Below are 17,472 nucleotides of genomic sequence, written 5' to 3' on the forward strand. Positions count from 1 at the left end.
GTCATTCACGCTCAGGCTTTTTTCCTTGACAATGGCCCCATGTTTTTGTGGCTCAGTTAAAAATGTGTATCGCATGTAGAATCTCAAAACCGGATACAAGGTTCTGGTTTTTGCATTTTAGCAAGCTGTGTGTTGTGCAGCAAACAGTCTGAAACTAACTTATCCTCTTGAAATCTCGTCTTGCCCCCCATGTTGCTTGTTGTAACTTAAATGGTATTTGTAGAATTAAAGGTAATGTTTCTTTTATGCAGGTCTTTCTCAAGAGACAGGAGGAGGGAGCGTTCCCTCTCTCGGGACAGGAACCACAAGACTTCAAGGTCCTTCTCTCGTTCAAGGAGGTACATAGCCTATAGTTCGTTGGCTGGATAAATGCAACAGGATTTTCAGTGCGTCCTTGACTGAATTGCAAATTTCATGCTTTTCTTTTTCCAGTCGTTCCAGGTCAAATGACAGAAAGTAGAAGAACAGGATGAAGATGGTTCTACTTTGTTTTCAAATGATAAACTTTGGTTTTGTTTTGTTTTTTAATCTGTCACGACTTTTAGTCTCACTGATTTTGTTAGTCATTTTACATACATTGGGTGTGCACAGGTGTGAGGTCTCATAAAAGCCCTGCAAGTGCACCACCCAGCATTCCACCAATTATGACTCAATAACTAGTTATTTTTCCCTTTTTATAAATGGATATGTGTAGTTTGACCCATAGTGAGTTTATTTTCATTGTGTATATTGGATTAAGAAGGAACAAACGTGATGCATTATAATTAACTTCCTCTGTGTGAATTGGAAGGTAAACTGATGTTCATGCTACTTCCTTACAAAATGGCGAAGGTTTCCGTCCATCTGTGGGTGTGTGATTTACAAGGATGGAACTTATCTGGAAACCCCAATCATTTTTTCCATTTTCTGTACTTTGATACTATGTGAAATTGTCTCGCAATTAAAAATATTGATTTCAAACAAGTTTACACTGCTTTTTCCTCTCTTTCCTTAGTTAAGATCCAACCATGTAATCCTTCCTCCTCAAATAGAAGTCATCCCTCCCTCAAAAAAGTCACTTTCTCCAATCATGAAAATCTTCAGGTTGCAGATGTACATACATGCTACGCATTACAGCACAACTTCATTGTGGAGACTCGGCTCGTGCTCTGCTTTGCCATTTTGGTGAAATTACACGCTGGTCCTTTTTAGTTTTGGTTTGAATCCAGTTTAAGTAGACAATTTTAAGCTTCAACATCTATGCAAATAAATCCTCTGTGGTGTGTGAGTAAACCTCATCAAATCTGTAAGTTTTGAAAATGGCTTTCTCCCTTTGATGATGCAATATTAATGGTTAAAACAAATGTGATGTTTGGGGGGTTTCCTAAAATTAAAAAATAAGTATTTTTGGAGGGATGGGGATTTTTGCCCAACACCAGCGATAAATGATGTCGGCAGCAAACTAAACTGATTTCTTTTGTTGGACCTTGATTTAAATGTAATCTAATTCTAATTCTTGCTAGTGTGGCAAATGAGATATAACCCAAAATGTTACCCATGTAAATCCAACACGCAATAATGCCTATAATAAACATTTGATAGATCATAGTTGTTTGTGAATTCATTATAACACTTGGAGGATTTTATATCAGACCCCTAATTTCATTTTTAGTTTCATCATGAAAAGTTCCCCACCCGTGGATTGCTCATTCTAATCATCATCTCACTATAACCTGGGGTTAGAACCTACTTCAAGGGGATGTTTGTGTTTCTAACAAAGCTGATCTAAAAAACAGCACGCGATTCATTTAATAAAGAGTTTATTCAATAATGAGAAATTCTTTTTGCTCGGGCGATTCACCCCCTCCCCCAGCTTTCATCCCACTGTCCAATCGCAAATTTTCGGTCCCACCCCTCGCAGTCCCACGGCTGGTATGTTCACGCATACATCCCACGTGAAGTGCCATAACGCAGGCACGCGGAGACGCGGGGACGGCCTCTCCAAATTGCGCGGTCTTTCCACCGACGCGCAAAGCATTTGGTGGATGGCTCAAACCCGTGTGACGTGGCCGTGGGCCGTCACTCACGGGTCTCCACGAGGGTGGCTCCCACGCTTGAGAAACTCGCGGGAATCCACTCAGTTATGTAGTTAAGGTATATTATCCACCCACTGTTATGTAACTTCAACACTGGTACATGATGTGACGGCCACGGAGCTTGCAGTCCTCAACGTTGGATTTTTTAAATTATTATTTTTTACACCCAAAGTTTTTAGCTGCCAACAGTATGATTACCAATAAGATTAGTTTTATGGTCATTAAAAGTGAAATAGAACAGAACTGTACTTAAAACGTACTGTACTGTACTTGAAAAATAAAAATGTATATGAAAAATATTAGGATGTGCTCTACTCGATTTTAATAGAAAGTTGAAACTGCAGCTACTACCTTCATTTAATTGACTTGTATTTCCCATTTGAAATGGTTTAAAGTCTGTTTGTTTTTAATTTGTGGATTCTTTAATGAGTATAAGCGGATTAGAAAACAGGTGGCTGAATGGATAGATGGTTTCTTTTGTCAATGGATGCTCAGCATGTATTGTATTGTATTGTATTGTATTATGAACACCGACTATTGTTTAGTTGAATTTCAAATGGGGTTGAGCAGGAAAACATCCTTGCAATATATCAACGTTAAACAATTTAAATGGAATTTTTTTGCATGCCCCCCAGCCCCGAATGGAATTTTGTCACTGAGTTTGTAAATTCTGTCTTCAATTTGGTGTTCACAATGATCATGAATTTGTAACAAACAAAAAAAAAGCTTTAACTATCTCTACGTTACTAAGACACTTTCAAATTTTGGTACAAATTTGACCAACAAGCAGAGATTCTGAGTTCTAATTTTGAAAAGATTCACACTGTGATTGATTTGCAACCAGTCCACGATGTAACTTTTCGCACCATGTGAGCCGTGATAGGCTCCAACTCACCTACTACCCGAATGAGAATAAGTACTATAGATAAAGGACATTTTTGTAACATCCATCCATCCATTTTCAACACCGCTTATCCTGAACAGGGTCGCGGAGAGTTGCTGGAAATTCTAGCTGACTTTAAGTGGAAACTTTCTATGGTCGTCAGACAGTCGCAGGGCACACATAGAGACAAAGGACCATTCACACCTCTCCCGCACTGCCCGCACACACCGCTGTCCGGCATGTGTATCACTACATCATCAGCGACTAATTTTTGTATAATACAATTAAAAATTACAATGTATTATTATTTTTATATTATTATTTTGAACACATATTTGAACTTTTTCTAAATTCTTTGCCAGGTGCCTGTCCTGTTGGTCCATTTAAAAAATCTGATATGGCTCTTGAGCCAGGCACAGCTCCAGGAATTTTCCATTCCCGGCGCAAAAAGGGAAACTTGACCAATATATAAGGGGCCAAGAAAATATGTTATTCATATAACTATACGGTTCACAGGTTGGCTGTGTGAGACAGCGTATAAGGTAACATTATTTTGATACTTAATTGGCCGAAACCTTTTTTTAAGGAAATCAGATGCCATTGATACTTGCATTTTTAATGTTCATATACTGCCTAGTAGAATGAATGAAAATGAATTTTGGGTCGGTGTTGCTTTAATGCCTCAACAATCATGTCACACGTTAGTTTTACCAAGGACGATGGTGTTTGTGATCTGCAGTGTTACCAGGGAGCAGGTGGAAGAGCAAAGGTGGAGAAGCAGTTTGACCAACATGGTGGTACTACATACGATCACGCAAGCTACATCCTGGTGTTTGTAGCACACTTAAACTCACATCAATGTGCTTCGTTAATTTTATATTTCACAATGGGAGAAACAATGCGCACCAAATGACCTTACGAGTAGACACACACGGGGGCCTCTCCCGTGCTGGAATTTCCTCCAGTCAGGGATCCAAGAATCACGTGTGCTCGTGTGTTTTCCGGACTCGATCCACGTGCGGGAGCAGATAGGCCACACCCCCTGTACGCGAAACTGTGACCCCCGCCCACCGAGGTTCAAAAAGCCTCTGACTACCACCGGTGTGGGAAAACTTGAGAAAAGCCATCTTCTAATTCTGTAGCTACTCTTGCAAAGTGGATTTTTTTTCCAAGGCTAAAGCCAAACGATTTCGAATGGCTCAGAACAGGGCTTCAATTGGACCACTCTCGACTGACAATGTAAGTAAAGTGATTTAGTGTGTTTTTCAGTTTGCTATATTAACTTGAAGTTCGTGATATGTTGTCTACTTTAAAAGTTCCCCAATTGGCGTAATGGCGAAATTATTTATTTGTGCATGATGGCAAAAGTACGAATGCCTTCCACTGGTTGAGTGACTTAGTAGTACCGGTATACTGTACAGCAATTTGGTGTTTGGTTTGTCACAAAAGACTTACTTTCCACAGTTGTTATTCGACGAAGGGAGTGTGTCGAACAAGTTGACAGCTCATAGCCAGCCGACACGAGTTTTGGACTCACGTGTACCGGCATAGTAACTGGGCGGGCTCGTCCTCTCCCGCCACATCCTTGAATCACTAGTTTTCGGCGACGCCCATCCAATAATCCCCTTGCGTTATTTCCGCTTCAGGGGAAAGCTTATTGGAGGGTACTTATTTAAAATGTACAGTAGTAACACTCTCCCCAAAAATGTCACATTACTTTCAGATTGATGCGGAAAATTATTTAATAAGTAGGTGATTGTGTTAAAAGTAAATTTGTCAAACGTCAACCCCAGTTAAGAGTTCCATCCACCCTTTATACAGTTCTCACTGTCCCAGTTAATTCCGTTACACGGAACTTAAATGCCTCTTTTTGGCACACATATTTATTCTGCTTCTTTTTATCTTATTCTTTTTCTCTACCACAATGATAAACCTGGTGTACAGGAGCAGTTGTATTTGTCTTAAATACTGTACGTTTGGAAAAATCTTGAAAATGGTTGGGTGGGTTAGGTTAGTTTGAGTCCAGTGCGGAAATCCATACATCGTTTTACTGTTTCAGAGTCTGTTTCAACGTGTTTAGTTTAAAACACGTGAGAATGTTCTGGGCTTCAAATGAATGGACCTCAGTTCCTGGAAAAATGCCACAGTGTACCAGTCTGATTTGACTCCACCGTGTGGCCAAACTGAATAGTGCAGGTTCTCTCAGTGACTTGGGCGAATTTCCCAAATTCAAATTACCAAAACATTTTTGTTACTATTCAAGTGCCAAATCTAAGATATTTTTTATATTTTTGTCTTATTACATCTCATCAGGGCCGCACAGAGGGAGGTACTTGGTTCGAATCTCTGCTCCCGCCTCCCTGCATGTGCGCCTTGTGCCTGTGCGGGGTTTCTTTGCCTGTGTTTTACCATTTTTACTTTAACTGAAGTTTCTAAATCGTCCACAGGACCTGCCCAACCCTTCCTGGATGAGTGTAATAACTCACGAGATGGAGTACATTCCTTCCCGTGTATCTTTTTAGAGTAAAAAAGTACAATGGCAAAATCCTCCGGTCGTCAAATAGCTTATCATGATCATCATGATAATACTGTATTGCTTTATTCGCCCAATTTAACTTGTCCCTACATGTCCCCTAATGTCTAATGTTCACCAGTGGACCATTCCACTCCCTTCAAGGCAGATGGCCTGATAACACCACCTAGTGGTGGCTCTTCTCACCTGCAGTCAAGCAACTTTTGCCTGAGAACTTGCCCTTACATGTCTTAGTGAGATTGTGTCCGGGCATGTACTAGTCACGTTCACGTGGGCGGGTCCAGAAACCTGTGACTCATGTCTGAGCATTATAAATAGATTCCCAGGATCTCCAGTCTCAGATGCTCTCTTATACTCACTAAGGAAGCTTACAACAATGGTAAGACACTTAAAAATATATAATTGTAAACTCTCAAGACACAGGTACGAATTTGCTTTGGATTGGATTTAGGAAGCAAAAGTGTTGCTGATGAAGAAGCCACTTGCTGTTTTAAGACAACTGTTTTAATTGCATTGTTATAGCTGTTAACTTGACAACTTTATGCATGTCTTTTTAGTGCAGAATGATGGCAAACGTCAAATGGATCCCGAGTCCTCTGCGAAAAGGCCCTACACGGCGTAACCTGTTCGGCCCAGTTGACAAGGTGCAGCTGCGGGCAGATTACCAGGCCGCCCTGAGGAAAGACCTGGACGAGGCATCCCGGCGCTGGGGTTTCGACTTCGTGTCTGACCAACCTCTGGTTAACGGCGATTTCCAGTGGGAGGGCGTTCCCGGCGCTAAGGTGCCGCTGCTCTACAGATCCTGTGTGCTGGGCAATGCAACGAGTCAAAGGCCAACCCAGGTGACGGTTAGCCCCAAGAGGGTCAGGGCGCCGCCGCTAAAGAACGAGAACGAGAAGGAGAATGTCCCTGAAAACGACTCTGAGAGATGTCCTGTCAATCTGGAGAAAACTCCAAGGAAGAAGGAGAATGCAGGACTCAAGAGGAAACAAACTAATATTACAGGTACGTTTTCAATATGTAGCGTTCACTTAGATTATATAATGTCCACTCGAAACGAATTTAATAAATTACACCAATTCATAGACACTAATGTTCTCACCATCTACTGCAGTGGTCTGAGGAGTTATCTGTGTGCATTATACTGCCCCCAGGTGGCCACGGCATATACCAATTGAAGAATGAAATATGGGGAAAAAAACGTTTAATACTTTACTTTCTATTTACAATACAATACATGCTGATTTATATAGCGCTTTCACAACTGTATGTTTCTATAAAGTACAATATTATAGGGTTGTTGTGTTTTTTTTAAGTTGAATCGGCTTGAATCTTTCTTCTGTTTGAATTGCTGAGATTTGCCTTCTAATTTCCCTCCTCTCTTTCTCAACAGACTTCTATCACCCCAAGAGAAGAGTCGTTGATATGCGTCTTAAATCGGGCGAGTGATCTCCCAGACACTATTCCCCCCCCTCCCCCAATCTGGGCAGTGTTCCTGGAGGATTGCCAGTATTCCAACCGATCCTCACAAAAACACTCAGGAATGCCAATTTGGGCACAGACTGCACATTCGCTCGTAGGGAGACAACATAAGGGACCTCAGCCGTTGTGTCTTTAAGGTTAATTTGGGGGGGCTGTATTCATTGAAAACATTGGGTGCGGGGTGTTAATGTATTGAACTGCAGAGATTACGATTAATCTCGGTACTGGTGGATTGATACTCATTTGGATCAAGTGGATGTCAGGAATAAGTCAGTGTCGACTGACTTATTCCTTGAAGGCAGTTTTTACGTCACTGCAACACGGAATCAGAGAAATGTAGGATGACCATTACTTGAAACACAAGATACCATCAAGCTTCGCACCAATCTGCCTCGACCAAATCAACTAATGACTAGGATAAAACGTCCTTTGGTTCCTCTTTGCTGGAAATCACATACATGTACTTTTTTTTCTACTTTGTTGTTGTTCGTCATGATGATCTTTATTGTTCTGTTTTTGTTTTGTTGTTTTCCACCCCGAAATGCACTTAACTGTGTGTTGTACTTTATATATCCTGTCAAACGATGCAGAACACATGCTTGAAGCGTACTTATGGGCTCTATCCACATTTGCTTTGCTTAGACTAGATGTGACACAAGCGTCCTGATGTTATTCCATCTTGTGTTTATAGATGTAAAGCGGCCTAGCCCCCAATGTGTACCAGATAATGTAGTGTGGTACACAGTAAGAAATGATAACTGATTTTTTAAAAATTCTGCAATCTATTCGACTAGCTCTGTAAAGTAGCGTCATTGTAAACCCATTGCGGTATTGCACATGCACCTCGTGTACTGGACCCATCCACTATTGAGTGTCTTCTTCTTGGGATGTCCCTTGCTTGTCAACAATCACAAGAAAGTTCTCAACCTAAGTCGGCGTATTATTTACTAAGATTGCGTGAAGTGCCAAACCTCTCCCATTGCTCTAATGCATTCAATTCATGACACTAATGGTTGTTCTCCGCCTTGAAAAAAAACAAATGGTATGTCTTCATCGCTCTTCTATTTATGTCCGTGTTATATTGGTGGTTCTGCTGCTAGGGCTAATTTGAATGGGGGGGGGGGGCGGATGTCACGTTAATGCTCACAAACTGACAACTTGGAGATTATGATGACGATGAGCCCAAATGTCGACTGCACTTCCTGTTTATTGACGCTCATGCGCAGGTCCGTCTATACTGTTTTATGTGTAAAGCTATAAATGAAAAAAAATCTATCCCTTTATTTATTGTACTGCACCTTGTGTTAATTTACTTTGTTCAAGAATTACAAAAGATAATAAAATGTCAGAATTAAATGTGTGTGCCTGTTGTCATTTTCAATGACTTTACTCGTTATCCATCCACAAGGTGATTGTGAATGGAACCGAGTGTGAGCCAAAAGAAAAAAAAAACATTTTGACTCATCGGTGTTTGTTGAAAATAAAAAGAGGCTCCCTCGCCCCATCTTGTGCGATTGAGTGCGATTAAGAAATCAAATTCAGTTTTAATTAGACATTGTGTAATCAACGTGTGTGTGTACGTTTGCGTGTGTGTGTGTCTGTAAGGGTAGATCCCGTGAGGTTAGTTGATCGAAAAGTAGATCTTCGGGTTGATTGAAGAAGAAATAGTTGCCAATACATTTCAGGTTCCTCATTCAAAACTAAGTCCTGAGTCATGGTCTCTTGGGCAACGCAGTACTGAGCATCACCATGGCAACCCCTAACCCCCGATGAATCGTTTTTGCTGCTTTTGATGTATCCCAGCACTTGACCTGATTTCTGTCAATCCGACTTCTATTTTAAACACAATTTTCAGTGTCATCACGCTTGTGTCCTTACTTGACAGCGATGGGGACCTGTTTATCTTAAAGATTTCACCCGCACAAGTGGGTATAATATTATATATTATATTTTATTGGTTCATCATTAAAAAAACAAAAAAAATTGAACGTCTTAAAAAGGAGTTTGAACCATCATTAGGCGAGCTGTAAGCAGATCCAAAATCACTCCCCGGTGAAATTCATGGTAATGATATTGATCTGTATTATGTTGTGCATGACGCATAGAATAATCATCTAATTAAACAGAATATAAAGAATGAAATTATTTGTGCAACATTATTAATTCATTACGGCTCTTTGCAGTGTGCGTCACATAGGGCAGGGAAATCCGATCATACGGACCAAAATGACAAGCAGTCACCATGACTTTCACAGATTCATTAATCCATCCATCCATCGATCCATAACATTAGTCCTTTTTTTCCGCAGCGGATAATCAATCTATGCCTAGCTAACCTGTCCATCGTGCTACCCAATAAAAACAAATTTTCCAACAGTATATCCATTTGAAATCGAGACTTGTACAATTTGGCGATCATGGACCAGATTGTTTGGATTGGGACCGCAGCCCCCCCTCCGCCCCTCCACAGGCCCTTCTGTGCTCCCTCTGCCCCTCCCACACCTCTACTCCAACAGCGGCGGCGCTACGCCTGCGCTAAACTGGCTCCCATCCCCACCCCCGCCATCATCTGCTCCTTTGCTCCCACCTCCATTACAGGACAGGACAGGCAGCATTTGCATTTGCACAGAAAAAAAAGAGGGGATGGGAGGGGAGGAGAGGGAAAGGAGAGAGAGAACAAGATCAGAGCGGCCGAGAGGGAGAACGGAGGCGAGGAGCCTGCGGATGTCGGTGGCGTCAACCATGGAGCCGCATAGGACGTACTGAGGTGATCGTCAGCCAGGCGTCGGCTGAGGGTGAAGATAGGTGGAGTGGGGTGGGGTGGGGGGCTCAGGGGGAGGAAGAGGAGGTGAGGAGGAGGAGGTCGGGGGAAGCAGGAGAATGGGCCTGGAACGCAAAGCGCACAAATTGGATTAAAGCAGTATGGTAACGTTTCTCATTTGATTCCTCGTCCTCATCCTCATGTCCTCATCCACCCCCCCCGTCGCGTCCCGCCGCCGCTGCCGGTCTCGTGTCACTTCCATCGCCTCGCTTGTGCTACGAAAAGACACAGTCGGGTCACAGCGTCATCCTTTTGCTGCATTGTTGTGCCTTCGCAGTCGTGCAGCATCGCACATGCGGCGCCAGCTTTCCAGCAGCCCCCGCATCCCGCGTTTTCCCACCGGGGGTCGTCTGTTTTTGTCATCTCCATTCCAACATGTTTGTAACCTACTTTCAAGGCGGGGTGTGGGGGGAGGAGGCGAGGGGGGAAGCGGGCCGTTAGCTAATGGCCCCTGAGAGCCATCAGAGCCATCAGTATCACGCCGCCACGCCAGTCAAATGCTGATAAATCCTCCCACTGACCCGTCCAGAGAAATTAGAGCACGGCATCCGAGACGTTTGGTGTCATGTGTCTCCCTGAGCTCATGTTTGCAGGCTCTGATTACACTGTTTTGACGTCAGGCAAGAGAGGGCAGGCGGGCATTAAAATAGATGCCATCTGCCAGACCACCCATATACCCGTGTAGGGAATCCCCCACTTGGAGCACTCATCGCATTATTCGTCACCTAAATTATTCCCAGCAACTGAATGGATGCACCGTGTGTATCCAAACTTTTTCTTTTTTTTCCTCCGAGGACAACATACAGAAAAATTGAAGAATACAAGGGCCAAATAGCAATCTGTAATAAGATGGGGCGGGGCCCTGGAATGGATCAAGAATATTTGATTCATTTCAGTAGGGCAAGATGATTCAACATTAGCGGCACTTTCTTTATCTCCTTGTCATCCTTCCAGCTGGACAAGAGCGAGGTGACAACTCTCAGCCTCCCTTCCACCGCCAGCCATGGAGGCTCTGACAGCAACATCAGTGCAGAGGGCGCGGCGGGCTCAGTGTCGGGCGGAGTGGCGGCCGGCGGCGGCGGCGGCGAGGGCACCGCAGGCGGGGCGGGATGCGGTGAGCCCCAGCGAACGCGGGTCGCTCTGGAGCATCTGCAGCAGAAGATCCTGAAGGTGACCGAGCAGATCCGGGTGGAGCAGGAGGCCCGCGATGACAACGTGGCCGAATACTTGAAGCTGGCCCACAACGCCGACAAACAGCAGGCCTCCAGGATCAAGCAGGTGTTTGAAAAGAAGAACCAAAAGTCGGCGCAGACCATTGCGCACTTGCACAAAAAGCTCGAGCACTATCACAAGAAGTTAAAGGAGATAGAGCAGGTGAGTCATCATTGCACACACATATCATCAAATGTCAACTCGCAGGTCACATGAGGCAAAGAGAAGCAGGTTTATTAACACTTTAAAGCGCCACTCGTTGACTCAAGTATGTACACTGTCAAAGTAAACATAAAACAACCAAAAATATTACATGTTGCATTTTTAAAACAAACACACAGCTTAATGCTAACACATAATTCATTCATTCATTCATTCATTCATCTTCCGAGCCGCTTGATCCTCACTAGGGTCGCGGGGGGTGCTGGAGCCTATCCCAGCTGTCTTCGGGCAGTAGGCGGGGGACACCCTGAATCGGTTGCCAGCCAATTGCAGGGCACACAGAAACGAACAACCATTCGCACTCACACTCACACCTAGGGACAATTTAGAGTGTTCAATCAGCCTGCCACGCATGTTTTTGGAATGTGGGAGGAAACCGGAGCACCCGGAGAAAACCCACGCAGGCCCGGGGAGAACATGCAAACTCCACACAGGGAGGCCGGAGCTGGAATCGAACCCGGTACCTCCGCACTGTGAAGCCGACGTGCTAACCACTGGACTACCGGGCCGCCCTACACATAATTCAATTGAATTGAATTGAATACAACGTTATTGTCAAATGCGCCGTACGCATGTACGTATAATGGAAAACACTATAGATGGGCTAACAGATAGCATCTATTTGAACACTTGCACGCACACACACACACACACACACACACACACACACACACACACACTGAGGCGTTGTGTATATTCGTACATCTCTATTTGTACTGCCTCCAGTGTTTTTCGGCTTCCTCTTGCATTCCCCAAACACGCATGTTAGGTTCAGGACCGCTTGTCTGTATTGGTCCAGCTATCGACAAGCGACAAGTCCAGGGGGTAGCCCTCATCTTGGCCACAGTCAGCAGGGATTTTAATGAGTAATGTGGCCAAGCATACATCGATTGGATTGACGGTCGATTAGATTTCAGTTTTACCAAGCATAGTTTTCTTTTTTTAGCTATAACGTATGACAATTAATGTACCGCACAAAATAAGCGCTGTGATATATTTGTGATGTTTTGTGACTGCGATCTACCAAACTTCCACTTGTACATGAAACTAGGATCTTTTTTCCTCCTCCATCATCACAATGTTTACTCCTGAAGACCAAAGATCTGAGATTCTCCTCTGTTAATCCAGAATGGACCGGCCCGGCAACCCAAGGACGTCCTGCGAGACATGCAGCAAGGACTAAAAGACGTGGGTGCCAATGTCCGCGCGGGGATAAGCGGATTCGGCGGAGGCGTCGTGGAAGGGGTCAAAGGCGGAGTGTCGGCCCTGACTCACACCGCCGTGGTCTCCAAGCCCAGAGAGTTTGCCAGTCTCATCAGGAACAAATTCGGCAGCGCGGACAACATCGCCCACCTCAAGGACACGCTGGACGACGGAGTCGGGGGCCACGCCGAAGACACCCCCACGCCCCGCGCCCTCAGCGGAAGCGCCACTCTGGTGTCCAGCCCGAAGTACGGCAGCGACGACGAGTGCTCCAGCGCCACGTCCGGCTCGGCCCCGGGCAGCAATTCGGGCGGGGCAGGTGGAGGAGGAGGCGGCATGTTGGGGCCTACGATGGGGAGTCCCAGGCTGGACGGTCACCACCACCACCACCATCACGTGCACAGCTCGTGGGACTCTCTCTTGGAAGGCTTGCAGGAGATCAAAGCGAGCCAGGCGCACATGGAGGACACCATCGAGGACATGAAGGGCCAACTGCAGAGCGACTACTCCTACATGACACAGTGCCTGCAAGAAGAGCGATACAGGTACAGTATATACGCTGAACCTCTCCTTGCCCCCACCAAAAAGTCTTCCAACCTCACACGGTTCATTTCCGACTGTTTTGTCAAAACCCACCATTAAAACACCACAGAGAACAAATAGTGTATGCCATACTTCCTCAAAGAGCGTCTCGAATAAATGCAATGCGGCACTTAATAATTGAGTGCATCCGCTTGAATTGACTAAAATTACAACACGGGTGGCTCCTTTTTTCAGCCTGGAAGAAAAAAAGTACTTTGCTGTAAATAGCTTTTGTACGACTGATCCCACAATGTGTTAAATATACCTATTGTAACACATTTACGATTCAAATATGTCACGTTTTTTACTAGTATTTTTTTAATTTGTGAAAAACAATTTAGTGTAACTTAAAAATACAAAAAGTACATACAATAACAATAATTTGAAAAAATGTGCATACAGTATATTCAGTGCATGTGATAATGAATTATGATACTAAAGTATTTTTATAGGATGAAAAAAATAAATGCCTTATACCTGAAAAGTCACCATATGTTGAAATATTGTAGGTTCATTTTCTACCAGTTATGGTATTGTTGTTGGTGTTGTTTTTTAAATGATATTCTATGTTCTTGTAAAAAAAAAAACATTGATTTTGTCCATTGGAATGATATAATTAAAAGAGGTATTTTTGGGCTGTTGCATTTCTTGAATTCAGGTATGAACGATTAGAGGAGCAGCTGAGTGACCTGACGGAGCTTCATCAGAACGAAATGAGCAATCTCAAACAAGAATTAGCCAGCATGGAGGAAAAAGTGGCCTATCAGTCCTATGAGAGGGCAAGAGACATTCAGGTAAGGATGGATATGTGGACGATAGCTGAAAGGGTGGATGGATGATCGATGGCTTCATTGATGAATTATGGATGAATGGATGGATTGATAGACGGCTACATAAACGGATGGATGAGGGATGGTGGATGGATGATGCTATTAAGTTGGAGTGATGAATTGTTGATTGCTGGATGGATAATGGATGAATAGACAATACAAACGGACAGATGAATCAATGGTGGACCCATGATGATGTCTTTTTAATGAATCTCACGCGAGTGTAAACGTGTGCGTGCGCTCATCCTTTGTGTGTGTGTTTCCATTATGTTTGCGTGCGCCCGCAGGAGGCAGTGGAGTCGTGCCTGACCCGCATCACCAAGCTGGAGTTGCAGCAGCAACAGCAGCAGGTGGTCCAGCTGGAGGGCGTAGAGAACGCCAACGCCCGGGCGCTGCTGGGGAAACTCATCAACGTCATCCTGGCGCTTATGGCCGTGCTGCTGGTGTTCGTGTCCACGTTGGCCAACTTCATCACGCCGCTGATGAAGACGCGGGCGCGGGTGGGCGCTACCGTTCTGCTCACCGTGCTGCTTTTTGCTTTATGGAAGCACTGGGACTTTGTGGATCCTTGGCTTATGCCCAGTTAAGATGCCCCATTGGAGGAACCTGAGCAGAGTGTCCATCTCGTATTTTTATTTTTTTAAATCCCTTGTGCCCTCCTCAAATGTAACCTTTGGACACCTTTTCTTTGTTTTAAAAAATAAGGCAAACATCTTCAGACTTGTTTCAAACTATCAAACACGACCGCTGAGAATAGGCTAACTCCTTTTATTTTACGGTTAGGTGTAGAAATGAATAGAAGAAAGGCATCTTCTTCAGAGGAAACGGGTCTAGGTTTTGCTCCAATTTGACATATTTTTGGCTTGCCTGCCAGTTCATCTGCAAAAATGTAACTCAATGTTAGATATTATTCATTCATTCATCTTCCGAGCCGCTTGATCCTCACTAGGGTCGCGGGGGATGCTGGAACCTATCCCAGCTGTTTCCGGGCAGTAGGCGGGGGACACCCTGAATCGGTTGCCAGCCAATCGCAGGGCACACAGAAACGAACAACCATTCACACTCACACTCACACCTAGGGACAATTTAGAGTGTTCAATCAGCCTGCCATGCATGTTTTTTGAATGTGGGAGGAAACCGGAGCACCCGGAGAAAACCCACGCAGGCCCGGGGAGAACATGCAAACTCCACACAGGGAGGCCGGAGCTGGAATCGAACCCGGTACCTCTGCACTGTGTAGCCGACGTGCTAACCACTGGACTACCGGGCCGCCTGTTAGATATTATCTTGAATGAAATATTGACACGTTCGATGGATGTTTGGACTTCATGGCGGCCATTCGGGAGCAGCCAGAATGATCTAATAAGGAAGTCGAGTCGAACATTTTCTTTATCATACGTTCTGCGTCACCCCCATTAATCTAAACACGGCAGGTTTATTAATGTTTCATTTGGGCAATATGAATTAAGCAGCAAAATCCACCCTTCTTTGATGTCAGGGGCGGCCATTTTGCCCCCCGCTGTCGACTGAAAATGACATCACAGTTGCTCAGGGCTCAGGTAACGACCATTCACGGCTCACCTGTTTTCTGAGTTTGGTCATGTGACACTCGCAAATCGCATTCCCAGTCATATTTGAGAAAGAAACTGGATTTGGAAATGTAAAACAAACAAAAAAAAGAACACCACCAAAATGACCATCAAACAGGAGCGAAACAAGACAAAATGTACAAAAATAACAGAGGAGGGCACAAAGGTTAATTAAGGCCTGCACCAGAATGTGAGCTGCTCTACTTGCCCTTGGAATGACAAAACAAACTACACATGAAAACGTGGACAAAATGACATCTGACCAAGCTTCTACATCGGCAACCTTTTTGGTGTGGATGCCCGATCATCGATTTACACTGCTGTCACCAAAAACATCATCTTTCTCTAACGATTCTTTTAAGATGTACGCACTATGAATTAGCAGGACAGGACTCAGGAGGCGGACCTTCACGTTGGACGCTGATTTGTGAGAAAATGTTTTTTTTTTCTTTTTTCTTTTCTCTCTCATGAATGTTTATGTGCTCATCATGCATGTCCTTGTGTGGACTGGCACCAGTTGACATTTCAATTGATGACAATATGGATTTCGCTCGATGCCAGATATATGCTCACTGGACACTTTCTTAGGTAGCCCTGCACAATCGCATGAGATCCAATATCTAATACAAGATACACTGTATACACACACACACACACACACATACACGCACATATATATTTGTGTGTGTGTGTGTCTATGATTACACATTTATTTTCACTTTACAAGTTGATACATCCATAGTGAGTTCTTTCCAACTGTATGAGAGTGCAGGTTTACCTAATAAAATGTCCATTTGTTAAATCAATGTCATTCCTAGTTTGTTACTGTTTGCAAGTAGGCTTTTTGGACACATTTCTGGCTGTTTCCCCCTAGCTGCCATTGAACAAAGCCGTTAGCTGTTAAAACGTTTCATCACCCTGTCAAAGATTTCCCCTCCATAGCTGATATATTTCATTAACACTGTTATAGATCTGCTTTCGTCCACGGTGTCAAATGAGCTGGCATGTCAAATTGTGTCAATGTTTCTAACCAGTTTGCAAAAAAAAAAAAATCTACAAATAAATATTTGTTTTATTACGAATTGTGTTAAATATACTTCCTCTCCCATCTCCCTCCCGCCTCTGTTTCAATAAAGTTAAGCAAAGCACACATTGAGAGGAAAGGTTCAATAAAAGTAGTAATCCCGGGGGATTACTTACCACTAATCCTTTGTCGTCAGTAGAATCTTTGTCTGGACTAGATTGTATTTCTTCTGAGGGTTCCAATCTTTCAAGAGGAAATAAATAATTAAGAAACTGAATTAAAAGTAGGTCACTGATCAATTTTAAGTCACTCTTTTCATTCTGGGAAATAATTGCAAATATACATATAAACATAACCTCACTGGCCATCATTTATTTTTGAACAATACTACATCATATCGAATATATCTCGTATTTATTACACGTGAGAATTTAACATTTTGGTCGACATTTTAGAAAGGATCATGGAAGTTTGACATGTTTGAGCTGCTCTCACGCCCACATAAAATGATGTGGTGAGCCAGATCTGGCCCCCGGGCCTCGAGTTTGACACCTGCGGTCTACATGGACACTTTCCGCTTTGTAGTAATTTCAGTCATTCTTTGCAGAGGCTGAAGAATATATGCTGGTGTCATTGTCGGCTAAACATCCATTGCATAAAGGATTATAACACCAGCGCATAAATGATATTTGTTAGCATGTCTAGTGTGTTGCACGTTAGCATTATGATAGCAAATCCTGCGCAGTTATACGCCGTTATAATCGGTTTTATCTTTAGTTTGGCACTAAACTTAAAGTGAGTGTGGCAATTAACAGTTTGACGCCTCGTTTTAAAAAATTGCTCACAATCTGGCAAACTGAAGATGGAAGGCTAAATGACAGCACACATCACCACAAACTTGTAAACGACATCAACCTTGGCATCGTCGGATTGTGGGCATTGAGTGGATATTGGAAGAATTCGCACAGTAATGAGAGGCAAACAGCATTTTGAGTCAGCAAAAAAATGGATCAGAA

The 17,472-nt window shown here is 43.6% G+C and overlaps 3 protein-coding genes and 1 long non-coding RNA gene across 6 annotated transcripts in view; all 4 read left to right on the forward strand.

The window, feature by feature from the left end:
• The window catches only part of srsf3b (serine and arginine rich splicing factor 3b), a 30,927-nt gene that overhangs the window by 3,234 nt on the left and 10,221 nt on the right, over positions 1-17,472 (forward strand). Inside the window, exons 5-6 of one of the 2 annotated variants that reach the window (XM_052076718.1) lie at positions 252-338; positions 433-963. In XM_052076718.1, coding sequence (XP_051932678.1) covers positions 252-338; positions 433-460 — 115 coding nt within the window. In that variant the 3' untranslated portion in view covers positions 461-963. Of the gene's footprint in view, positions 1-251; positions 339-432; positions 964-17,472 lie in introns of those variants that run through there. The other variant, XM_052076717.1, reaches the window with a different exon arrangement.
• Positions 4,051-8,329, forward strand: cdkn1a (cyclin-dependent kinase inhibitor 1A). Of its 2 annotated transcripts, none has more exons than XM_052076715.1 (3): positions 4,051-4,197; positions 6,049-6,496; positions 6,885-8,329. In XM_052076715.1, the coding sequence occupies exons 1-3, from the start codon at positions 4,153-4,155 to the stop codon at positions 6,938-6,940; spliced, it is 549 nt and encodes a 182-aa protein (XP_051932675.1). In that variant the 5' UTR covers positions 4,051-4,152; the 3' UTR covers positions 6,941-8,329. The 2 variants fall into 2 exon arrangements, with proteins under 2 accessions (XP_051932675.1, XP_051932676.1); XM_052076716.1 differs by lacking the exon at positions 4,051-4,197 and adding an exon at positions 5,753-5,870.
• On the forward strand, positions 9,760-14,749 carry tmcc2 (transmembrane and coiled-coil domain family 2). The gene is made up of 5 exons (XM_052076674.1): positions 9,760-9,898; positions 10,749-11,168; positions 12,357-12,976; positions 13,672-13,807; positions 14,131-14,749. The coding sequence occupies exons 1-5, from the start codon at positions 9,896-9,898 to the stop codon at positions 14,428-14,430; spliced, it is 1,479 nt and encodes a 492-aa protein (XP_051932634.1). The 5' UTR covers positions 9,760-9,895; the 3' UTR covers positions 14,431-14,749.
• On the forward strand, positions 15,116-15,525 carry LOC127607944 (uncharacterized). Its single transcript, XR_007964167.1, has 2 exons — positions 15,116-15,218; positions 15,316-15,525. It is a non-coding gene; the product is annotated as an uncharacterized LOC127607944 (long non-coding RNA).

This window comes from Hippocampus zosterae, chromosome 9 (assembly GCF_025434085.1).
Source record: "Hippocampus zosterae strain Florida chromosome 9, ASM2543408v3, whole genome shotgun sequence".
Classification (NCBI taxonomy): domain Eukaryota; kingdom Metazoa; phylum Chordata; class Actinopteri; order Syngnathiformes; family Syngnathidae; genus Hippocampus; species Hippocampus zosterae.

What these genes read in the sequence shown, in the direction of transcription:
- cdkn1a (XM_052076715.1), top strand. Translation starts at nt 4,153, where the DNA reads ATGGCTCAGAACAGGGCTTCAATTGGACCACTCTCGACTGACAAT. An exon ending in GACCACTCTCGACTGACAAT is followed by an intron (nt 4,198 to 6,048) that starts GTAAGTAAAGTG and finishes ATGTCTTTTTAG; the next exon opens with TGCAGAATGATGGCAAACGT. An exon ending in GAAACAAACTAATATTACAG is followed by an intron (nt 6,497 to 6,884) that starts GTACGTTTTCAA and finishes CTTTCTCAACAG; the next exon opens with ACTTCTATCACCCCAAGAGA.
- tmcc2 (XM_052076674.1), top strand. An exon ending in AGTTAAAGGAGATAGAGCAG is followed by an intron (nt 11,169 to 12,356) that starts GTGAGTCATCAT and finishes CTGTTAATCCAG; the next exon opens with AATGGACCGGCCCGGCAACC. An exon ending in AGAGGGCAAGAGACATTCAG is followed by an intron (nt 13,808 to 14,130) that starts GTAAGGATGGAT and finishes GTGCGCCCGCAG; the next exon opens with GAGGCAGTGGAGTCGTGCCT.